Source organism: Mytilus trossulus, chromosome 2 (assembly GCF_036588685.1).
Source record: "Mytilus trossulus isolate FHL-02 chromosome 2, PNRI_Mtr1.1.1.hap1, whole genome shotgun sequence".
NCBI lineage: Eukaryota > Metazoa > Mollusca > Bivalvia > Mytilida > Mytilidae > Mytilus > Mytilus trossulus.
Genome location: NC_086374.1, coordinates 5897797 through 5914989, shown reverse-complemented (window position 1 = coordinate 5914989; position 17193 = coordinate 5897797). Strand labels below are relative to the sequence as shown.

Genomic DNA, 17193 nt, shown 5'->3' with positions numbered 1-17193 from the left:
TGAAAGAACAGAAGGAACATTTATTAATTTATCATCATATCAATAATTTAACATATAATTTATCCATCACACCTTTTTTCTGTTGATTTGTCTATCTTGTATGAATATTAAAGAATTATTCTTCATCTCAAATACCAATAATACTGTATTCAAACTACATTACCATATATATATATATATATATATTGTCGAAATATAATCATAATTTACTACATTTTAGAAATCGCTTCTAGCTGTGCATCTGTAAGACTTGGTTTATACGGAATATCCCTGGCATTGATTACATCCTCGGAAACTTTTTCCAGTTTATTGTCACGTACGAAATGCTGTAAGTATTTCAGAGTAGACTTTCTTCCTTGCTGCAAGTATAACAATAGGTGTACTCTTATTTAATACAGAACAAGTATGTGTTGTCTTCATGGATTAAATACTTGATAAATAAGGACTTACATTATGTGTTTGGATTTCATTCAACAAAATATAAACTATATCATTATTCTTTTGTAAATATCTTTCACTAATTATAACTATTGTTTAAGATATATTTTTATGTCAGTATATTTTGATTACTATGTATATTAGATAACACGCAAAAATTGTAAGCTCTAGTACTGATAGTTGTATATCTTCGTTGTAAACTGTGTTCTCCTCGGTAATTATCTTAATTACGATTGGTTGTTTCAGTCCATCTGTATACTATTTAGTCATGATGTTATGAAAACGTTTTCATTGTTTTTAATCAATATACACTTTTTGATTTAAAACTTTATACTTGGGAAATCCTTGTCGATACAGGAAGACAAAAATATACGACTTCATCTCATTGATGTTTTATTGGGAACTGTTATGTTTGTTAAACAAAAATCTCAAGGCATCCCAAATTATATCTCAATTAAACAAGTGCTTACAACATTATGACTACATGTTTTCTTCATGACATCAGTACAACAATGCAAGGATTAACTTGTTCTTGGTTAAAGTTTGAAATGTAAGTTTTACAAATTCAATACTTCTGTTTGTGAATTTAAACAGGCATGAAAACATTTATCTTACTGCATATAATTGGTATAACAGCTTTCAATCTAAACAATCATCTAATGCTGATTTCATAATTTAAAAAAAGCTATTTTCATGTTTAACTTTGTACGTCTTTCTGTGATAGTTTCATGATTACTGGACCCTTAGTTAGTTCATAGAAAGGCGCATGACATAGTATCCCTAAATGTAGAGGTTCAAAAACACATGTTGTTAAAGATCATATCGTTAAGAAACAAACTTTAAAAAATGCTAAATTAAAATTTAAACCACAGTGGGTTTCGAATGTTTCAAAATTGAAACTGGATCACGATATTCTCTAGAAAACACAGTTTAGACCAGAGATGGCAGTAAATCATGTCAAAAACTATTAAAAGAAAATAGTGGACAATTAAACAAATCTAACATTGCAACGCAAAACTTGTGTTTGTTTAGTATAATGTGAGGTGTCAAAGTGAAGCTATTTTGTGTGTATGGTAGATACCAACTGTTTTATTAAAATACGATAAGATATAATCAATCTTTCTGTTCATTTATATACTGCAAATGAAATCAATTAAGGAAATGGGGAGGATATTACAACATAGACAAATAAAATCAGTTTACGGATCAATATATATTATCTTAACTTACATTTATTAAGAAATTCTTGTCTTCATCTTCCAAATCAAAATTGGTTGTCTTGATGTACCATGAACTTATTCCAATCGTTCTATTTATGTCAGAACTCTGAAAACAAAGCAATTGCTAACACTATATTATAAATGTCAAGCATCTTTTTACTTCACAATAATAGATTTTAAAATTGATTACACTGCAAAAGATTAATACTCCATATACATAATAATAGACTTAAATGGTTGTGATGATAATACTTTAGATTTGCTCATTCAAAATCTGTGACGAATATTGTATTTCGTGGCAATAGAAGTATAAGGTTTTGTAAATGTTTTATGACAAACAAAACAGGATATGATGAGAGCACATTGTATCTGAGTGAAATTACAATGAATAAAGGTGGAACATAATACTTCAGGGAGAAAAATCAACTGAACATTTTTATCACTTTCTATTGTTTAAAGAAATATTGAGCACCTCGTTAACAAAATCATTGCAATGAGACCTGACAATTGTTTGTTTGGAAAATTGAACGAGTTCAATCAACTTAAGTCAAGGGTTCGGTACACCCTTAGTGAAATAGAAAACAACTATACCAGCTTCTGAATAATAGGCCCCCAATTTGCTGGCACTTTAAAACATGTCATGTTTCATTGTGTTTTTGCATTCAATGTTTTATTTGTTATTTTATTGTCTTCGCTTCCATCTCATTTTTTAGAATATGTTTATTTAACTATGTACCTTTATACTATGGTTATTTAACTATGTACCTTTATACTATGGTTATTTAACTATGTACCTTTAGAATATGTTTATTTAATTGTGTACCTATGTAATATGGTTATTTAACTATGTACTTTTAGAATATTTTTATTTAACCATGTACCTGAGTAAATTTTCTACCGGCATTGGTTGAGAGAGCATTAAAAATAGTCCCCAAAAAGCTGAAAAAGCCATCGATTTCTTTGCGTTTTACTCCGAGGTATGTCTCCTGCATGCAAACACCTGTTACTTCAATAAAATTTAGCAGTTCATTGTAATTAATCTGAAATACATGATAAAACAAAATAATTTTTAACAATTCCAATAATACAGGTATATAATGATAGTTATTATTCATTTGGTTCGTAAGAATATTCCTTACTAGACATAAATGACAAACTGTGAAAAAAGTGTTTTTTGTATCCTGCTCACTTGGATTGCACTGCGTAGTATTGTTATGTGAGGATTATAACCAGCCCAGCAGTGTTCACTTCTGTAATGATATACGTTATCAATGATATGGTCATAATAATAAATCAATCATTTTCACAACAACTAGAACACACCCGTGGTATCGCGGATCCGTGACTGAATTCAAAGAGGGACGAAAGATACCAAAGGGACAGTCAAAATCGTAAATTTAAAACAAACTGACAACGCCATGGCTAAAAATGAAAAAGACAAACAGAAAAACAATAGTACACATGACACAACATAGAAAACTAAAGAATAAACAACACGAACCCCACCAAAAACTAGGGGTGATCTCAGGTGCTCCGGAAGGGTAAGCAGATCCTGCTCCACATGTGGCACCCGTCGTGTTGCTTATGTGATTACAAATCCGGTAAATAGTCTAATTCGGTAGGTCAAATTCATGAAAGGGAAGGGGATTGTAGTTACGACGTAAGGAACATATCCGATATCATTTGTGAAACGGTTATTCCATAACGGTCAACCAACTCGTGATGGCGTCCGTAAAATTTACGAAGGGATGATTTTAACTTCACCATTTGGAACTCTTGGTTTAATAGCTTCCTTGTGAGCAGTAACCCTCTATCAAGAAAATCATGATAGGAAATGCAAGCACGGGAATATCGTATCAATTGGGAGATATATACCCCGTATGCAGGTGCTGCTGGAATGTTGCTACTTAGAAATGGAAAGTTCACAATTGGAAAGCTGAAATCATCTCTTTTGTCGTAAAGTTTTGTCTTCAACCGACCCTCATTGTCAATTTCTAGATGTAAGTCAAGATATGAAGCCGACTTAACTGTATCTGTAGTATCCTTTATCTCCAATTCGATGGGATAGATGCGATCCACATAGTCACCAAATTTTGAATTGTTTAGTGAAAGAACGTCATCTATATAGCGGAAAGTAGAGTTAAAGGATATTGCTAACTTCTTATCTTTCTTCCTAAGAAGTTCCTGCATGAATTCAGCCTCATAATAATAAAGAAACAAGTAAGCAAGTAGAGGGGCACAGTTTGTTCCCATTGGGATGCCGACAGTCTGTTGAAAAACACGTCCTCCGAACGTAACAAATATGTTGTCAATCAAGAAATCAAGCATCTTGATAATATCGGTTTCAGAGAATTTTTTGTTTGAATCAGAATGGTTCTTTACAAAGTATGATTTATCCCTCTCTAAGACAAAATACTTGTATCTACGTTGGCCATTCTTTTTTATGAAGCAAAGTAATACCAACTCTTTTAATTTGTCTTTTAGTTTGGAATGTGGAATACTTGTGTAAAGAGTAGAAAAGTCAAATGTTTTAATACTGTTACAAGATGAAAGAGAGTTAGATTGTATGTACTCTAAAAGATCTTTGGAATTTTTAAGTATCCACATCTGATTCACGCCACCTCTAGAATAGGCAGTTTCACAATAACTTTGAAGCCCGTCTTTGATTGCTGATAAAATGGATGTTAATAATTTAGAAAGGGGTTTCGTGGAGCACTTGGAAGACCCAGCAATATACCGTTGTTTGTAAGGACACTTATGAAGTTTAGGTATCCAATACAGGTATGGAAGATCCAGTTCTTCATCTTTGGTTGAAATACCAAAGGAACAAGGAACAGACCTATGATTATCCAGGATTTCCTCTTTGGTAAGTGTCGTGAGGGTATATGTTGGGTTTCCAAGTGAATTGTCTATACCTAATTCGTTTATCAAGCAATTAATGTAATGACTTTTACAGACAAAAACGATGTTATTTGGGGCTTTGTCTGCGGGGAAAACAACATAGTTATCATGGAGGTCAGATAGGTGTTTAGCAACGTTTGGATCTTTGAAGATTGACGTAGCATGGGCATTGATGGACTCACTCAGTCTCTTAATTCTGATTTGTATTAACGACCTCACTGCCTTAATCCATTCGGATAGAGTGTCTACGTCTTCCTTCTCGCGCTTAGCCCATTGCCTGGCATAATCCTCGACTGAATCCATCAGAATTTTAAAGTTGTATTTCCAATTGATGGATTTAGGCTCACGATATTTCGGACCTTTCGATAACACGTTTCGTAGAGAAGTGTTATTAACAATGTTAAGGTTTCCGGTAATAACGTGGCCAGCAGGATTATATTTGAATTGGGAACTCGCACAAGTGCAATCAGGAGGTTTATACTTGAAGTCGTCAATATCGAGATCCTGCAAAACACGTTTGTAATTAAAAAATTAGTTGCAATAGGTTTGGTATAGGTATAAGAAATTATTGGTACAGACTGGTCTTTGAAATAAGGAGGTATTTTCGATTGAACTAATTTATGATGAAGGATATTGCCTAGGTTGACGCCATCGAGACCTTTGTTGGCAAAGGAAAGATTTAGAAAAGATCTTTTCTCTTTTTCAGCTTTTCCAATGCGAACTGGCTTGAAAAGTCTGTGACTAGCAATATCCGAAATTATAGTTTGTAGTTTGTATTGGTTTGAATGAGGGTTAGTAACAGTGGATTCCAAACATAAATTGAACAGAGAATGAAGTTTTGAAAGGGATAATGAATAAAGTTTCGTGCGAAAGTGATGAATTAAACTATTAAACTATGCGCAAGCCTTATTTTAGTATTAGTATTGTCATCTGATAAAGTCATGCCGATTATACGATACACAGTTTTCTCTGCTTTCAAATCTTTCTGTTTGAACCCGTCGAACTGGAACTTATCAATTATTGGCAATATTAATTATTTGAAAAACAAAAGGTCCTGGAATGGAGTTTTTTTTAATCAACAGCATTGTCCTATATTAGTTCTAAATAAAGTTGAATTCTTTGATTCGCTGTTTTACGTCATGCCGGCTAACAAATTGAAAACTGTACCTATAAGCCTTATTTTTAGTCCATATTTTTAGTATTTGTATTGTTATCTTAGAAAGTCTTACTGATTAAAATTTGACAATTTAGTAGTTTCAACCCTGTGATTATGACCCGTAAATATAGCATATTTATCCTGAATACACCGTTTGGTGGTGCGCCTGTCAAATGCGGAACGTACAGATATGGTAATCGGTAACAGGTGAATATGCTATTGGTACCGGTATCGGACTCGATCCCGAACTTCTTAATTATTGGCATTATTAATTACGTGGAAAACAAAAGGGCCTGGAGAGGTGTAATTTTTAATCTACACCTTTGTGCTATATTAGTTATATATAAAGTCGAATTCTTTGATTCGTCGTTTTTACGTGATGACTGCTGACAAATTGGACCTCGTAATTTTAGTATTATAGATTCTTCAAAATACTACGGATTTCATACCCAATGGATAGAATGTATCCTGCCAATAGCCAACTATTGAACAAATTACAGGTATAGAAATAGTGTTTTGCTTTATAAATACAAATAAAGTATCCTGTTATCGCGCTTGGATGTTGAGCAAGTTATACTAAAATGGATATTTCTTCTTCCGTACCAGTTCATTTTGGTATCTTTGTCGTGGGCCGCGTTAAAACTGCGTCGATATCAGAGCAATGGAAAAAAATTGGAATATGGGGTTCGCAGTTCTTTATTTTGCCTTTTCAACTTTTTGATTTGAGCATCAGTAATTAGTCTATATAGATCAAACTTACATCTTGCGTTCTTAATTATAATCCTTATACCAATGATGCAAAAATATGTGTTTGATGGTAATATATTTATTGACAGTTTCTCTAAACTTACACTACCACTGTCGTCTCTGTCTAAAGCGTCGAATGCAAGATCAGGACCACATTCCTCTCCGAATAACAATTTGCTGTATTTCTCTTTAAATCCGGCCTACAAAGAATCGAAAACGTCAATTGTAAGTTTGATTGCTATGAATTTCTTTAACTATCTATCTGAAAGATGACTCGCAGGAATGTGCATAAATAAACACTTCAAACCAAATCAATAAGAAAATTAACTTCTATAATTCTTATATAAGAATAACAAGGGTGTTAAAAAGAAATGTTTCAATCTGAAATAAGATACAATCTGTAGAAGATACAATCTGTAGTTTCAGCCGTATTTGGTACAACCTTTTTGGGTCCTCAGTGCTCTTCAACTTTGTACTTGTTTGACTTTATACCTTTTTTGAACTGGGCGTCACTGATGAGTCTTATGTAGACGAAACGCAGGTATGGCGTATTAAATTATAATCCTTGTACCTTTGATAACTATTTACAGATCTGACGTCTATTATATTGTGTTAAAAATGGAGTCCATAAGTCCCTTAAACAATGCATTTCATTTTACAAATATTAAATAACTGCACTAAAATGATATCCAATCTATATAATTTTAACCACATTAAGTCGGTAACAAATGCATTCATACGGTAAATTAGTTTAGGAATCGGAACCTTAACCCCTACTTCAGTTTTCGCTGATAACCAAATCTTATTACCTGTTACACGGGGAATACATAAAAACAGACAAAACCAGAGATACAAATTGAAACGACATTTTTATTCATCATCATATAGATAAGATGTGGTATTATTGCCAATGCAGCTCATCATTGAGATAACTCTCATCCATATACCAAATGACGTCGAAGGTAAGTAGCTGAAGTAAACTGTGAGAGTGATGGAATAGCACAACATGAGAACAATCTATAAGAATCAACTGAAAAGAGTTCACCTTATCATATCGATACAAAGAAAAAACACAAAAGACACATAGAACAGAAACGTTGTAACCTAATTTACTCAAAGCTAGTTTAAAGCCAAATAACAACTTATAATAATAGCATGTATCTTAGCAAAATATCAATTCAAATGGTCTAAGTGTAAAGACGAAGTAAACAGTCAGACAAAAAACTAGTCCTTGCGCAATGCCAAACTATATGTATTGATAGATTGAAGCACCGTAGAATTACAGAAGTGCAATATTTAATAATTGACTGGTAAACAAATTTTTCAAAAACCCTTTAATTACGGTGAATAGGTAACGCTTTAAAAAAAAAATCTAAAGGATTGATAAGTTTACTTGGATTAAATCTAAATTTCCGGGCCCTGTTTACAACATCATCATAAAATTTAGAAAGTGCATTTCGTTTGAAATAGGTTTTCTACAGGTACATATATATTCTGATTTGGTGAGTAATTGAAATGACTTACGAGTGTGATCAAACTATAGCAGAACTATATTATTGGGTATATACAACTGAAAGATATAAAATAAGGCAGCAATAGTATACCGCTGTTCGAAAGTCAGAAATCGATTGAGAGAAAACAAATACGGGTTACGAAAGAAAACAGAGGGAAACACATCAAATATAAGAAGAAAACAAAGAAACAGCAGGAACACTTGAGTGCAACCAAACAAACAAAAACGACCATATAAGACACACAGAAACGAAGTATAAGACGACAACTGCCATTTTCCTGACTTGGTACATGGCACTTAAGAAAAAAAAGGTTGGTAAAACCTGGTTTTGAAGCTAGCTTAACTTGTCAAAATGTTTGATATCTGTAGAATAAGCGATCATACACCATCTTTCTATTTTCATTTTTTTTTGTATCTTACTTCAGAAAAAGCTTTTTTGAATTCTTCTTTTGAAATGACGTTATTGCCATCTAAGTCGTTTTCTTGCATAACCTACAAAAGATCAAGACAAACGCCATCTTTAGTAATGATTTGAAAATGTCAAAGGCCACAGATGATTTAAATACAAAACAAATGATATTTCAAAAATAAAGGTGATGCGATCATTATAACAAAACGGAAAGCATAAAAGAAGTCTCAAATTTAATATTAGAATTCCAACATTTATTTATTAATCTGAAGTGTTACTGCTTCGTAGTTACTTTCCCTTTTTCTTTTCGTTCCCTAATTTATCTAATTTATACCTATGATTATAGTTATAATAATAACCAGATTTAACGGAAGACTTACGTTGAAGAATTCTGTCGCAGCTTCAGTTACGTCTGCATATACATTGTGTATTTTACACTTTCCTTGATCTGCTTTTGCCCAATTTCTAAAAAAGAAAAACAAGGTTCCTACCACATTTATCCAATTTATCACCAAGTATATATAGGAAGATGTGGTAAGAGTGCCAATGAGACAACTCTCCGTCCAAAAAACAATTTATAAAAGTTAACCATTATAAGTCAAGGTACGGCTTTCAACACGGCGCCTTGGCTCACACCGACCAACAAGCTATAAAGTGCACCAAAATTAGCGTAAAACCATTCAAACGGGAAAACTACATTTCACGATTTTAAATGCAAGTGAACGCTTGTCAATTCGTCAAAATGAACATATCGATATTTAAAAAAAATGTATTAACCTATTTAGTGAAGTACTATGTTTAAAAAATTGAAAACATCTGTTACTAAATTTCATGTATCCGAAGCGCTTTTCTGGATTTATCTTTAGTAACCAATCATTAAAAAGTCAAAGATGTTGAAGACCTTTATGACACAAAGGACATACATATAAATGATATTTCAATATATTTGATTAAAGCTAATGTTTTCTTTCTGTTTAATTAATATTTTGAAAAAGGATAGCTTCTTACAATTTTGAGTCCAGCCATTCACTTAGTAACATGGAAAATTATACTGTATGTTTAAAGACGCTTTTTGTTTCATAATTTTCAATTTCTCCAAAATTTGAGAATGATAATATTTTTTTTATCTCAATAACCTTGTATATCAATCATAAGCTTTTATATCAAGTTTTGTCAGAAATAAAGTGTTTGTTTACATTTTTGATCATATTCACCCGGAAAAAAAAAGTGGTCACACTCGAAAAAGCCCGAACAAATCACTCGAAAAATCACGATCCTAGTCGGATACTATGCCTACCGTGGTTATGGAAGATGAATTGATATTGCATACATTTTACATATTTCTTAAAGGGCCGACCTTCGCTTTACATATAAACGAAGAAACTGTATTATTTTTTAAAAACAAATTGATGGCAAATATTTTCGCTCGATGACGTCGTGGCGGTATTTTGTAAACGGGTATATAGATCCGTGGTCATTCGGTATTACCATCTTCAATATTGGTCGTATATAATGAAACTTCATCTTTAATTTTCGAACAAAAAGAGTCGTGTATTGTTTCTTTTGTTCACTAGTATAGATCGAAAATAGCTGTCACTTAACAGACATTTACTTTACCTTGCCAATTTCGTATTCGGTAATTTTCCCATGGGAACGCCAGATTTCTTTAATACCAATTGTTTATGATATTCGTCCTCATCAAGAGAAAACTGCCAAAAGAAAACTAATTCTTAGCTGAAACGCAACACAAGAAGCCATGTTTTCTTATGTTGCAAGAATACATAAGTTTGTTTCTTATCATATAAAAGGTTCTCTAGATTAAAATGTTCCTAATACTTTTTAATCATTTTATTTTCACTCAAGCAGTGCGATGAAATGTATTTCAAGTTCAGCAAATAATTTGCTTGTCTCATTTTTTAAAAGGGCAACATGTTACCATAAATTTTCAGGTCATTCAGTAAGCAGGTATCAAAGTAATCATACACAAAAAGGGTTGAGTAAATAAAAGGAATATAAAACAGTCATATCAAAGCAAATTCATGACACAAACGACAAAAAAAAAGGGCCAAGTAAAATATGCGATTTTTTCTCGCCGTGTTGAACACCCATTGGTGGTCTTCGGCTGTTTCTGCTCTTTGGTCGGTTTGTGGGTTGTTGTCTCTTTGACATGTTCCCATTTTCATTCTCCATTTTATAAAAATCATGTTATAAGAAACACGGTAAATAGTATAATTCGGTAGGTCACACTCGCAAAAAGGGAAGGGAATTCTAGTAACGACATGAGCAACATATCCAACATCATCTGTGAAACGATTTTTCTATAAAATGACGTCATTTTTTCCATTACTTCATTAGCGTCTTTGTAAGCTGTTCATCCAAATTAAATATCTGCGGGGCATCAATCCATACTTCTGTGATATAAACCACCTATATCTGCGGGGCATCAATCCATACTTCTGTGATATAATGCACCTATGTCTGCGGGGCATCAATCCATACTTCTGTGATATAATGCACCTATATCTACGGGGCATCAATCCATACTCTGTGATATAATGCACCTTTATCTACGGGGCATCATTCCATACTCTGTGATATAATGCACCTATATCTACGGGGCATAATTCCATACTTCTGTGATATAATGCACCTATATCTACGTTGTGTGGTCTGGAGATCTCGGCCTTCTGGACTGGTTATCACTATCATTTAGTTTAGGTCATTTTTTTAATTTTTACTTTTTATCGTTTTGCTTCTTAATGCCCGTTTTGATATATTTGCGTCACAATCGGTTAGACATATGTTTTAATTATCGTCCCTTCTTTCTTTTGACGAACTGAATGCGTCATATAATCAAATTTTGCTTTATGTGTATCATATTCTATTTTTGTCCTAGGCATGAGTTATTTTTTTAATCTATGGTATTGTCCTCCCTTTATTAAAAAAAAATTACTTTTTTTTAGACTTACCAATTCCATTCTATATAAGGAGTAAGATCATTAATAAATAAACTAATTTTGTTAAAAATAATATTTTGTAAGGGTGCAAAGTAAAATAACAAAGATGTCAAATTAGGAGGTAAATTATATACGAAAATTCGCTAAGCAAATGGAAAATCTAAAGCTCAAACACATCAAGCAAATGGATATCAACTGTCATATTCTTAACTTGGTACAGACATTTTTTTATGTAGAAATGGATTTAAATCTTGTAAAGTCGAGAGAAATTTATTATCATTTCAGTATTATGTCTGTCTAGGGTTGTAAACTTCAAACATATTTGGAGCTTTGATTTTGGAATTTTTCATTTGTTATTTTTCTCCAGGAGTGTTAATTTTTTTTAACTTATGTTTTAGATGACTAGATGTTTATCTTCTTTGATAATACCAGTTTCATTAGGATCTACTTACAACAATGCACCCAAGGGTTTTTGTTGAATCCGCTCCACTTTCAAACCTGTTGTTTCTATCCATCAGCGATACTATATTACCGATAGGCTGAATTCTATGTAAGAAACTATCTTTTTGCTTCATCGAAAGCCACCAGCCTAAACAAAGATATAAAAACGATCTCCATTGATTTTCAGGAAATTAGTTTCTTTACAAGTAATTCGTTCTTTATTCGAGAATATTTTTTTGTAAAATACACATACTTAGTTTTATATGTTTGTTATTGATAAATTGAAATAAAAGATAATATAGTAAAAGCACCTTTCATAATGTTGGTTCCTTCTACTTTATCGAACGTTATTGATGCGTCATTTTAAAGCTACGTCATCTGGCGTATACAATTGTATGACTGGTATCTCTGATTATTTTATATCATAAATTGCAAAAGTTCCCAAACTATTGATTACATTTTTAGACTATTGATTAATTGATTTTGGCATTGGAGATTAGTTTTAAAAGGATCAATATAAGATGATTTTACACTTACCATCATAACAATGAATAGGGTAGTTACAAAAAACTCCACCATCTACATAGTTATTTGTTTTATGGTACAGTTTACTCTGTAAACTTTGAAACAAACCTGAAACAAATAAGAGCTAACATTTTAACAGCGACAAATGTTGCTTTAAATCAAAGTCACTGAACGCGACAGAGTTGATGTCTTGAAGTAGATATACATATAATCTCATATAGCATGTCAGGAAATAACATTCAAAGATTTATATGCATCGCAATCATATTCAAGGAAAGAGGGAACTCAAGTTTAAGGCAAGAGGGAATTCATGTTTAAGGAAAACAGAAATTCAAGTTTAAGGAAAACAGAAATTCAAGTTTAAGGAAAGAGGGGAATTCATGTTTAAGGAAAGAGGAAAACAATTATAAGTACAAATAAAAAATAGACAGGAAGTTAAACCTAAAAGCACCCAAAGAGTATTGTCTACTTCTTATAGTTGATGTGTTTTCCTCGGTTTTAGTTTTTTACCCGGATTTGATTTCTCTAAATCGATAATATATCAATGGTGTACATCCATATACATGTACATGATGTAAATTTCACTCTATTTGTATACTGTTATACCATATTTTATACGAATATGTAATCTTGTACTATCATTACTACTATCATTATATCAATAAAAATGTTCATAGTTTTCTAACTGTTATACCATCTTACCAGGAATAGACATTGACATACGGACTGCCAATCTAACAGGCATATCTGGTGTTGTTTTTACATGACAATATTCTTCTGACATTGTATTGACATTCGCAATGATGATACACAATTCATTACCAAATTGTTTGTATACCTACAATGACAAAAAACCAATTTTCTTGAACACTGATAAATTTCAATTTGAAAATGAATTTTATTTATAAAAAAAAATCACAATTCAATATCGAAACTAGTGTATAAATTTAAAACATTTATTCATTACATAATTTACCACCACATACAAGCAAAATATGATTTAAAGCCAAATGATTTTTTTAACGAAATTTTGGAAGTATTCAACATTCTAGTATTAGCTCAGATGTATGTGCATGTATTATTCCTTTAAAAAAGAAATCTAAACACATCTTCGTCTAGAACATATGGTCAACACATCGAATCAAAGACTGCACAAAGAGACCTGACGCACTACTATTATTTTCGCAAAACATTTTTAATTCAAAATGCATATGTATGCCACAACCTGAAGCTTAAGTTGGGCGCAATAATAACCTCTTGCAGGTATGAAGTTCCATCAGAAAAGTATATTTTGTATCTTATCTTCGAATGATTAAAATTTCTCTCTAAAATTGTGTTTTCTTCTTGGAGAACAAAGTTCTATGATCCATTATTATTCAAAAATTATAAAATATAATGTTTACTATACCTCAGCGAATGTTATATCTGGGTCACCAGTCTTCATAGATATAACTTCCCCAAGAAATTTCATCAATTTGACTCCCGGATGCCAACCATAGCCTGATATCATATTTGGGATCAGGCTGAAGTAACCATAGGGTGCATCTATAACAAATATAATAATATGTGTCTTAAAATGTTTATTAAAAGAACCGACTTTCAATGGCACCGCGTTTCATGTATGTTATATGTCTAAGAGAAAAAAACTCTTTTGAAAAACTCGATTGTTCACCATTATAGAACTTGTCCAAGATGTTCATTATATTAATCTAATAATAGTATAAGTTTTATAAAAATCTGGCAGGCATTGTACCCGTGAGAGCCGACGGACGGACGAACGCCCGGTATTTCCATGTCCTCCGCAACGGGCTTCTCGGAGGACAACAACCACATATTTTTTTTTATCACATTGGTGTACAGTTCTATAAAATTCATCGGCATCATCTAAATTAAAAAAAATAAATAAGTTACCTCATTTTAAAGTGTTTTCGTTTCTAAAATAGTTTTCAATGTGTATAGTATTAACTATATAATCATAGTATTGCGCTAACCACAAATAATAGGTTCTAGGTCAACTTTCATTATATGCTCAACATCGTATGAATTGAATCCGACAGCGAACAATGCAGCACTTATTGCGCCTGCGCTGGCGCCAGCAAATCTGTGAATCTGTTTTAAAATTCCATGTTCTTCTAGCTCCTTCAAATATAAAATATAACATGGTTTATTTAAACATTGACCAGAATTAAAATTCACTATTTAATAGCATTAGCTACTCATGACCATCATTGAAGATATCATACATTTTGCAAGAATTGACATTCTTGGGCAACGACAATTATTATTTCAATAAATTATGATAATGATGAAATAACATTTTGTGTCAAAAATACATAATCAGTAATCTTAACAGTCTATTTCTTAAAATAGATTGTTTAACTTCAAAATGTTAGATGTATAATAAAAAAAAAGTGCAAAGCTTTGAAGCGTTGTCATTGTCGATTGAAATTATAGAAAAAACGACGTCGAGTAATGTTACCATTCTTGCATTACTTAACCCAGTATCCAGCAATTCATTGTTGACATAATAAATCAATGATATGGCCATCATTATAAATTACATGTTAACAAAACTTTTTTTAATTTACGAAATAACAAGGATATTGTCCTTCAGTGATAAGCTACCTGTATTTGGGAAAACATTTTGAATGTTTTGGTTTTCAATCGTCAGAAACATAGTTTTTTGTGTATAATTCAGAGCTTAGTATGACGTCCATTATCACTGAACTAGTATACATATTTGTTTAGGGGCCAACTGCCGTGAAGGACGCCTCCGGGTGCGGGAGTTTCTCGCTACATTGAAGAATCATTGGTCCCCTTTAGCTGTTGTCTGTTCTAAAATCGGGTTTTTCGCTATAACACATTCCCTATTTTTATTCTAAACTTTATCTTAATATTGAGCGAATATGCGAAAAACGTAAAATATCTAAAATACCGAAATTTCAATTTATAAATGGCAAAATAAAAAGCTCAAAAACATCAAACGGATAGAAAATAAATATCATGTTCCTGAATATGTACAGGCATGTCGGTATGGAAATATGCTGGATACATGCAACCCTGTGTTATAACTATCTAAACCTTTCACTTAGACAGTATCATAGAATTCCAATATATTGAAATAGGTGTGAGCAAAACAAACAGACATAACAGGAAAAATGTCAACATTTAGCACTAAATCATTTAATAGTATTGTAACCAAGAAAGACTGCTTTTTTTACATTCTTTTAGATCTACATCATGACTTCACCTTTCCAACTCCACCGTAAACCAGGCCCTTGTCTCCTCACATTACTTTACCTTTTCAACTCCCCCGTAAATAATAACCTTGACTCCTCACATTACTTTACCTTTCCATCTCCCCCCGTAAATAATACCATTGACTCCTCACATTACTTTACCTTTCCAACTCCCCCCGTAAATAATACCCTTGACTCCTCACATTACTTTACCTTTCCAACTCCACCGTATACAAGACCCTTGACTCCTCACATCACTTTACCTTTCCAACTCCACCGTAAATAATAACCTTGACTCCTCACATTACTTTACCTTTCCAACTTCACCGTAAACCAGACCCTTGACTCCTCACATTACTTTACCTTTCCAACTCCCCCCGTAAATAATAACCTTGACTCTTCACATCACTTTACCTTTCCAACTCCCCCCGTAAATAATACCTTTGACTCCTCACATCACTTTACCTTTCCAACTTCACCGTAAATAATAACCTTGACTCTTCACATCACTTTACCTTTCCAACTCCCCCCGTAAATAATAACCTTGACTCCTCACATCACTTACCTTTCCAACTTCACCGTAAATAATAACCTTGACTCCTCACATCACTTTACCTTTCCAACTTCACCGTAAATAATAACCTTGACTCCTCACATCACTTTACCTTTCCAACTTCACCGTAAATAATAACCTTGACTCCTCACATCACTTTACCTTTCCAACTCCCCCCGTAAATAATACCTTTGACTCCTCACATCACTTTACCTTTCCAACTCCACCGTAAATAATAACCTTGACTCCTCACATCACTTTACCTTTCCAACTTCACCGTAAATAATAACCTTGACTCCTCACATCACTTTACCTTTCCAACTTCACCGTAAATAATAACCTTGACTCCTCACATCACTTTACCTTTCCAACTTCACCGTAAACCAGACCCTTGACTCCTCACATCACTTTACCTTTCCAACTCCCCCCGTAAATAATAACCTTGACTCCTCACATTACTTTACCTTTCCAACTTCACCGTAAATAATAACCTTGACTCCTCACATTACTTTACCTTTCCAACTTCACCGTAAATAATACCTTTGACTCCTCACATCACTTTACCTTTCCAACTTCACCGTAAACCAGACCCTTGACTCCTCACATCACTTTACCTTTCCAACTTCACCGTAAACCAGACCCTTGACTCCTCACATCACTTTACCTTTCCAACTCCCCCCGTAAATAATAACCTTGACTCCTCACATTACTTTACCTTTCCAACTTCACCGTAAATAATAACCTTGACTCCTCACATTACTTTACCTTTCCAACTTCACCGTAAATAATACCCTTGACTCTTCACATCACTTTACCTTTCCAACTTCACCGTAAATAATAACCTTGACTCTTCACATCACTTTACCTTTCCAACTTCACCGTAAATAATAACCTTGACTCTTCACATCACTTTACCTTTCCAACTTCACCGTAAATAATAACCTTGACTCTTCACATCACTTTACCTTTCCAACTCCACCGTAAATAATAACCTTGACTCCTCACATCACTTTACCTTTCCAACTTCACCGTAAATAATAACCTTGACTCCTCACATTACTTTACCTTTCCAACTTCACCGTAAATAATACCCT

At 32.9% G+C, this 17193-nt stretch overlaps 1 protein-coding gene across 7 annotated transcripts in view; it reads right to left on the bottom strand.

Annotated features, from left to right (window-relative positions):
• LOC134706357 (uncharacterized) overlaps window positions 1–17193 on the bottom strand; it is a 40441-nt gene continuing 23248 nt past the window's right edge. For 6 of the 7 annotated variants that reach the window (XM_063565227.1, XM_063565225.1, XM_063565226.1 and 3 more), the window contains 12 exons: window positions 14299–14446; window positions 13716–13852; window positions 13010–13145; window positions 12320–12415; window positions 11794–11930; window positions 10002–10093; window positions 8765–8849; window positions 8396–8467; window positions 6567–6662; window positions 2540–2698; window positions 1669–1764; window positions 1–359 (listed from right to left, as the gene is read on the bottom strand). In XM_063565227.1, the coding sequence (XP_063421297.1) occupies window positions 210–359; window positions 1669–1764; window positions 2540–2698; window positions 6567–6662; window positions 8396–8467; window positions 8765–8849; window positions 10002–10093; window positions 11794–11930; window positions 12320–12415; window positions 13010–13145; window positions 13716–13852; window positions 14299–14446 (1404 nt within the window). In that variant the 3' untranslated portion in view covers window positions 1–209. Of the gene's footprint in view, window positions 360–1668; window positions 1765–2539; window positions 2699–6566; window positions 6663–8395; window positions 8468–8764; window positions 8850–10001; window positions 10094–11793; window positions 11931–12319; window positions 12416–13009; window positions 13146–13715; window positions 13853–14298; window positions 14447–15557; window positions 15575–17193 lie in introns of those variants that run through there. The other variant, XM_063565229.1, reaches the window with a different exon arrangement.